The 8,489-nt window shown below is 44.4% G+C and overlaps 1 protein-coding gene across 1 annotated transcript; it reads left to right on the top strand.

The window, feature by feature from the left end:
- Window positions 602-2,707, top strand: LOC8073810 (protein FLOWERING LOCUS T). Its single transcript, XM_002451782.2, has 5 exons — window positions 602-793; window positions 961-1,022; window positions 1,386-1,426; window positions 1,558-1,806; window positions 2,550-2,707. Exons 1-5 carry the CDS (start codon window positions 602-604, stop codon window positions 2,705-2,707), a joined length of 702 nt encoding a protein of 233 aa, XP_002451827.2.

The following is an 8,489-nucleotide window of genomic DNA, read 5'->3' on the forward strand; positions in this document are numbered from 1 at the left end:
CTTGAGACGAAACACATCTGAGAATCAGTACAAACTGAAGCCGTAAGGCTCAAACTCTTCCATCCAAGAGCGAGGAAATAAAAGCCACAGACAAAAACAACAGCAAAAGTTCAGTCCAACATGATGATCAACTAAAAGCCTGGAACTAATAGCCACCCGTGCTTCAATATTTTTAGTTGACTTTGAATCCTAAATGGAGCTAGCTAGAAGATTCAGATCCTCAGTATCTTTTGTGTCAAAGGTGAAGTGATGATGAAAATTCAAATTCTTCCCAAGAGAGAATCTGTCACTATTGGCCCTCATCAGCTCTCAGATTAAAGGAGAACCGACGACCAATGCAAGAATATCCAGCAGTCTCCAAGCCTTCCAAAGAGTCCACGTACGTTTATCTATCCTCGTCGTCGTCAACATATTCGATACACAACTGGTTCTCTCATACATGGTTTGCGCCATGCCGCACACTATAAATATCACACCCCGGCCTGTGCAGCTTCAAATGCAAGACACAGCAGCTATAGCTAGTAGCACTCCAGGCTTCTTATACATACACATATACAGAAACGTATATACACCGTCACACTGCAACTAAAGACTGAAAAAAATGGCCAACGATTCCTTGGTTACAGCTCGTGTCATAGGAGATGTCCTGGACCCCTTCTACAGCTCCATTGATCTGATGGTGCTCTTCAATGGTATGCCCATTGTCAGCGGCATGGAGTTGCGTGCTCCGACGGTCTCTGAGAGGCCAAGGGTTGAGATCGGAGGAGATGACTATCGTGTTGCTTATACCCTGGTGAGCTAAGCTCTATATATCTATAGCTGGTCGTCGCCGTCGTCCATGCAGTAGTTTCCTCTGTCCATGCATGCAATGGTTCAAGCATGTCTGATTATTTAACATGCATGGATATGCAAACTTGTGCCATTATTGACTGTAAATAGATTGTGCCCTGTATGATACAGGTGATGGTTGATCCTGATGCTCCAAACCCAAGCAACCCAACCCTAAGGGAGTACCTGCACTGGTGAGAGGGCTAATTTTTTTTTTTTGACAATGATGAGAGAGCTAATTAACAGCCCTAGCTTTATATATATAGCAGCTAGCTAGCTACGTTCATAGCAAATCTTCTGCCGTTATTGGCTTGTTGCCCACGTACATACAGCTGTGCTGGAATCATCGAAACGATGGATGCAGCCGTACCTCCGATCCATGCTGCACCTGCACTTAGGAGGTGCATGTAGCACGCGTGTCAAGCAAGTGGGACACACACACATAAAACATGAGCTGATCGCCGTACAAATACATACACATGTTTCATTATCATTTTGTTTATATGTGCAACATATCAAACGATAACCTTTTGATCCATTCATGTCCATGCGCGCAGGATGGTCACTGACATTCCAGCGTCAACTGATGACACCTACGGTAAGTATATAGATATATATATACATGGTGGTGTCCCATGCATGCACTGCGCGCATGCATATGTATGTATACATATATATATATGTATATATGTTTTGATAAACATTGTACACAAAATATATATATTGCAGGGCGGGAGGTGATGTGCTACGAGGCCCCAAACCCGACGACGGGGATCCACCGCATGGTGCTGGTGCTGTTCCGGCAGCTGGGGCGGGAGACGGTGTACGCGCCGTCCTGGCGCCACAACTTCAGCACGCGCGGCTTCGCCCGCCGCTACAACCTCGGCGCGCCCGTCGCCGCCATGTACTTCAACTGCCAGCGCCAGAACGGCTCCGGCGGACGGAGGTTCACCGGGGCCTACACCGGCGGCAGACATGGTTAGCTTGCATTGGTCACGATGATCGCCGGCCGGCCGCCGACACGGAGTATATATATACATATATAACCTTGTTGCACGCACTATATACTTGCAGTACGTACGTTGTGCGTATACTATATATGCATGTATATGGGTGACAACATCGTCTACAGCTGATATATAAGACGAGTGTAGACGACGACGGTCATCTTATAGAATAATATATAAACGAATAAAAGTAAGATGCATGCTATATACACGCACGCGCGTCAGTGTGCGTGGCTTCTAGATTACATATATACTGTAGTGTGATTATCTGTCCTTCGAAAACATATATATGGGATGTTTGTGTTTCTTAGTTAATTAGAATGCGCATGTACTGCTTTGGTGGTGTGCTGTACCAGCAGATTATATAAATAAATATGATTTGTGTAAGGTGCGCCTTTTGTATATGTGCTGGGCAACGATCGGATACATGTGCCCAATCATTTGAAATTATATATACATATATAAGGCGTGCGGACTATGTTGGGTGCTAGATACATGTACATGTACATGTGTAACCTTGTTAATTAAAAAAATAAATGTACCCAGCATGGTTGCTAATTCCTCGACTGGTGGGTTGTAATCCCGGTTGAGAAAGTCCTTTAGTCTCAGTTTTCTTAACCGGGATTAGAAATCCAGGATTAAACATACAGGCTTTTAGTCCCAGGTAGGTACCTACTAAGAGTGAGAATGAGGAGGAAACCGATGAATTTGAAGAGGATGGTTCTAATAATTTTGATGATGAGGATTCCGAGGACTCTGACCAAGAGGACGAAGACGATGGCGGCTTGAGCAACGTCCGCTGGAGGATCCTGCTAGCGAGGGATGACATGAATGACCTCTTCGAGCACAACTACAAGGACATGAAGCGCTGAGCAGGTACGAGGTTCAACCACCTATACAACCAGATTGTTGAGGACTTAAAGGCCGAGAGGAAGTATTGCAAAGAGAAGAAGGGGTCCCGCAAGAAGTGAGGCGCGATAGTATTTTTGTGTTGGTTCTTTTGCCTGTACAAATGCAAGTAGTGGTTGCATGATGTTGAATGGGTCATGTCTGAAAACTTGGTAGTGTTTGAAAGGATGCATGGCTGAAGGTAGCTTGGAACTTGTAGATGACAGCTATATCATCATGCCATCTAGTATTAACTGTTTACCTGGAACTAGCTATATATGACAACGGTCATGCCATCTATTAACTGTTTAACTATATATCTATGTATATATATGTCTCTGGAATGGTGTATGTTTCTATCTATGTGTTTGTCTAGAATGCTATATGTTTACATAATGGTGTTGTTTGATGTCTGGAATTTATCTATTGGGCTCTACCAGCACGGAACAATACCAGTTCCCTCTATAAAACTCATTTGTAGAAGCGGCTCTAGAGCCCAGCCGCCTTTGGAAATAGATTTGTAGAGGTGGTTTGGCACTCGCCTTCGATTTGTAGAGGCGAAAGAGTAGAGGCAACTTAACCGAGTATTTATTTTTACTTTTCTAGATACACAACTATTATTATTTATCTAGGTGCATAGCAAAAGTTATGTAGCCAGAAAAGCCAAAAGGACTTATAATTTGAGACAATGGATATACATGTGTAACCTTATCGATCAAGAAAAGCTCCAACTGTAACTTGCATGGTTGCTAATAATAATTCCTCAAGAGTGTCGCCCATCATATCCTCCATACTTATCATGATAGGATAATAATGTTTCCACCTCGTGATGTCATCGCTCACTTTTAGGCAACCTCACCTTTGGGGGCTATGAATATTTGTAGCCACACACTCAGATCAAGGTTCTGGGATTCTTTTCTCAAAAAAAATCGAAGCCCACCGAATTGGGCGAAATTCGGAAAATTCGGACCGGTATCCACTCAAAATTTAAATGAAATTTGAGCAAATTTGAAGAAAATTTCCCCAAACTATCAGGAATTGCAGTGGGCTCATAGAGGGTTCACGCAGCGCCGACGGGGAACACGCAGGTGGCAGGGAGGGCAGCGACGATGCGGTGGTTGCAGCAGGGATGAATATGGCAGCAAAGACGTATCTGATGCAGTGACGACGCGACTGCGGCCGTCGAGGAGCGACCATGGCATGCGGGTTGCGTCGAGGAGTGTACATGGTGTAGGCTCGGACGTAGGGAAGTAGCCATGGCTCTCGCGGTGCGCCGGCGAAGGCGTCGCAGGTAGGAGACGGAGCTGCTGGCGACGGCTTGCAGGAAAGCTAGGCAACATGAGTAAGTTTTTAGGGTCACACTGATAGAGAAACCTTCGTGGGCTGTTGTTGGACCATGGAACGGGCTGGAAATTTGAATGGGGCCGAAATATTTTGACCGGTTTGGTTTTGTCTCGGGCTGGGCCGAATTGGACGAATTTTGGTGAAATTCGGTGCTTTCGGGCCGAATCCCAGAACCATGACTCAGATCTCATTTCTATCTATGTGACTATGAAGACATGACTAAAACTAGAATTATAAATTTGACGGAGTAAATCAAGTAGAACTGTTGCTTGAACCCTCAAAATTAGTTTTAAGGACTAAAACTAAAAAACAAGCTCTAGTAGGACCTTTACTAGAGCCTTAAAATGATAGACCCCTCAAATCTCCTCCTCAGCTCCCATTCCAGGGGATCATGCTTTAGGCCCTCCAACGACATTGCAATTGTTCCTCCCCTCGTGCGCTCATGGAATCGCACCCGCTTACTGTGCTTCCTGCTCCACCATCTGTGGTGAGGCCCTTTCACCTGCATAGCCCCTCATTCCTCCCCATGATGCGGCTCCGTCCACAAGAAACCCCTCTGCCCAGCATGGCTCCTCGTGCTCAGCCCATCGTCCCATCTGTCGAGGAGGCCATGTCCCTAGCGAGATCCTAGTTCCTAGCCCACCCCATCAACCGACGAGGCCCCTCTACCCAATGTGGCTCCATGGTAATGTTGGTCGGCTCACCATCCCCTTGGGGAGGTCTTGTCCCCAGCGAGATCGGCTTCCCATGATCACCCAACTAGATCTTGGCTACTCTCCTCTCCCCTGGGCAACCCCTCCCTAGTGACCCCCGATGAGCTCCTTCGCTGGTGTGGCTACACTTGACTCGATCTCCTCCCTGCATCGATCATAGCTCAGTATATTATAGCAATGTAAATGATGAGTGGTGATGGCAAGGATCATGGATGCATGTGTGCAAGTGCTCAATATTTGAAGATGGAGATGATGGATGGATGTAATACCTGATTTTAAGGACAAAATCAGATATGCACCATATGTAAGTTTTAGAAGTCAAATCTCACATATAGCTACAAATGAGGGGTAATATCAAAAGACAACGCATAAATTATATAATGTACTTAGTATAAAAGAAATAACCTTTGATAGCAAACAGCGGATAGACAACTCCAAACATCGGGTATTAACTCCTCTCCACAGGATCAAACTGACTGGTTGATCACAAGCCTAAAGCATCTCCTGAAGTGTGGGGGAAATTGCAAGAGTGAGCACATATCGTACTCAACAAGTATAACTAGGGATTCATGAGGCTCAATAAGCTGACACTGGTTTGACTGCATTTAGCTTTTATATGTAGATAGCATATTTATCTTTAGATAGCAATTGTCAAGATAGCATAATTAAATCCCATAACCACATGATCAAATGTATACAAGAATTATGAATAACACATATAAACAACATAATAAACAATCATTTATCATCATTAATCACGTTCATCAGTGTCCATCTATTCCGTCAGTTTTCCGGGCCGCCCGTATCCGTAGGCACGGCTAGTATACCAGATTTTAACACTCTGGAGAGGTTGTACATCTTTAACCATGAGTCATGATTTACCCTTTCGCCCGAGGTGATCAGCCTCTTAACCCACTTCCAAGAAAGGTCGGCAGGGATCACTATGAAGTCTTTCAAAGGTTCGTCTAACAAGTTAGGGCCGCTTGGTTTCATTAGTCAGTCCATGTGATTCACCCGCAGGAATCCACGGTCTGCTATTCCCCAATTACGCCACACGGGTAACCGCTAACGAGCTAGAAAAGTTACTCATACTTGACTAAAGCCAGAGCCATATAGCCCTCATGGTTGTACGAGTTGTCCCAGCTTTTGCCAAGGGATAAGTCCTTATGGAGGGTCAAGATCAATCCAGCAAAAGCCAGAGTTCTTTCCACCCTTTATGTTCAAGTTGCTAGAAAGCTTATTTTATTGTTTATTGTATATCCAAACATTCATGTTACAAGATCATAGATTATATTGAAGCACTAGCAAGAACTACCCAAATGCGTATCCAAAATAGGTAACAAGAAATTCAGGATAACAAACATCTATGATTTTGCTAAGGTCATCAAGATGGACACATGCATATGATAAATATTGTATTAATTGTGTATAGGTAACAAGGATAATCCCCAGTTATACTTGCCTTAATCCAAATGCTCTTGTTGATCCCGCTGGTCTTACTAGTTGTCCAAGGCTCTGATCTTGATCACTGAAGTACTCTTGTTCACCACGAGTTGCTCACCGACTAAACTCGATCATCGATCACACAAACAATCGGAGAAAGCATACACGAGCAAACAAAGCTACAATTAGAACAGTACACCAATCATATAAAAACAGTATGAGAAGTTTATAAAATGATTCTACGCATGACTACGATTTCATAGATGTAAAGATCACGAAAATCGGAGTTAAAACGTAGAAGTTATGAATTTTCTAAGATTTTGGATAGAAAAGTAATTAATTAATTAAGGTCACGAAATTAAAAAGTTTCCAACTGAGAAAACCATTTTTCTAACATGTAGAGCTCATGAAAACAAACCTAACGCAATTTGAATGGGTCAAATCGGAGTTAGAATGAATATTTTATAGCCAAAAAAATCCAGTGGCAAATTTGTAATTTAATGAAAACGTATTTTGAATTATACCGAGGTAGAATACGTTTTCTAAAGGACATAGCGTGTTTCTGGAAAGACGTAAAGGACTGCGGGTTTATTTAGAAAAACTCCGAGGGCTCTTTATCAAAATCTACCCCGAAGGGGTATCTTCTAATCTCGGCCCTTGGTTTTGGATCGGATGGCTCAGAATGATTCCAGGCGGGTGAGGGGAGTTCCCTGGTCGGAGAGGGAGTCCACGGTGGCTCCATGGCCGGAAAAGAGCAGAGCTCGCCGGAGTTGGTGGAGAAGGCATTAGGAAGCTCAGTTTTCGACGGTAAAAGTTCCGGGAGCAAGAGAGGACCCTTGCGAACTCACCTGGGGGGTTATCGAAGCTCGGGGAGATCTCAGGAGAGGCGCGCAACGCAAACCGCGGACGGGAGTTTCCCTGAACACTTCGGCGACCTGCGACGAGTGACACAGAGCATGAATTCACGAGGGGTAAGACTCAGGGGCTTCGCAAACGCAGCACAAAGCTCGGTAGAAAGGTTACGGTGGCCCGGAGATAAAGGTCGTCGGAATAGGCAACGGCGGGCGGCTCCTGCGCCTCTGCGAGATCCAAAACAGGGACACCGGCGAAAAGGGCAGCTCCTAATCTCGTGGATGGGGAAAAGGGGTGCGCGGGAGGGCTGCAGGCTTTAAAGGAGCGGGTCACGCGCAGCTCAGGCAAGGAATCCCGAAGAAATTGGGATCGGGCGGCGTCGGTTGTGTCCTGTTCGTGCACGACTCGACGAGGAAGACGATGGAGCCACTGCCAAGTGGGCCCCAGCTGTCAGCTGCAGGAGAGAGGGGAGGGTGGCGCTGGGCTTGCTGCGGGCGCTTGGGCCGGGTGCTAACTGGGCCGGGGGAGGGAAGCGCTGCTGCTGTTGGCCATTGGTCTGGGGAGGAGAGTGGGTCGAGGGTCAGGATGAGGGGGAAAAAGTTTTGTTTTTTTTCTATTTTCCTTTCTTTTATTCCAAAGCCATTTTCCAATTCATTTTAAAATCACTTTGAAATATTTTTGAACTTTAGTCAAATCACTCAGCACAATAAAATTAATTCTCCTGTATGAATGCACAAACAAGTTGCTAAGCTCCATGATAAGTTTTATTTTAATGAAAAATATTATTTTCCTGTATTCTCATGAGCACAAAAATTCATAATTAAATCATTTTAGCTCTATTTCCCAAAAAAACACATTTTAGGGTGTTACAATGGAGTCGAAAGCAAAGCAAGGCAAAGATATATGATAAGCTTTTGCTTTCACCGGCTATGGGTGATTAGGGAAGTTGAATGGCCAGGTTAGCAAATATGGCGAAAATTAATTAAGCACTATCATATTTATTAGCCTTGAAACAAGTACTAGGTAATTTTTTGGATTGACCAAATATTGACATAGCGGGCTCGGGCTCTTATCCAAACAACCCACTATGCTTCATTTCAGGGTTGTAAACTTATAATCAACCTTGTCCTTTGTTAAACCAAGTAACTACGAAACCTAATCCCCTACTTGAGAATCGTACCATCAAGTGAGTAGAATGGGTAGAGCAAGGTTGGCATATATCTATACTGTACTAAAATCTACAGCGGTACACATATGATTGTAAAATACTCCCTATATCCATATTTATGTTTTATTCTAGGTATGCTTGGGACGGAGTGAGTGGACTCTTTATCGAACAATACCGGTACTCCAAATTTACTATGTTCGCTCCTGCGAAGCAAAAGCGTACATATTTGAGTACCTGAGCGATAAC

This window comes from Sorghum bicolor, chromosome 4 (assembly GCF_000003195.3).
Source record: "Sorghum bicolor cultivar BTx623 chromosome 4, Sorghum_bicolor_NCBIv3, whole genome shotgun sequence".
NCBI lineage: Eukaryota > Viridiplantae > Streptophyta > Magnoliopsida > Poales > Poaceae > Sorghum > Sorghum bicolor.

Coding starts and splice junctions, on each gene's coding strand:
- LOC8073810 (XM_002451782.2), top strand. CDS start 602: ATGGCCAACGATTCCTTGGTTACAGCTCGTGTCATAGGAGATGTCCTG. Junction 1,023..1,385: donor CTAAGGGAGTACCTGCACTG/GTGAGAGGGCTA, acceptor CCATGCGCGCAG/GATGGTCACTGACATTCCAG. Junction 1,807..2,549: donor CTACACCGGCGGCAGACATG/GTTAGCTTGCAT, acceptor ATGAATTTGAAG/AGGATGGTTCTAATAATTTT.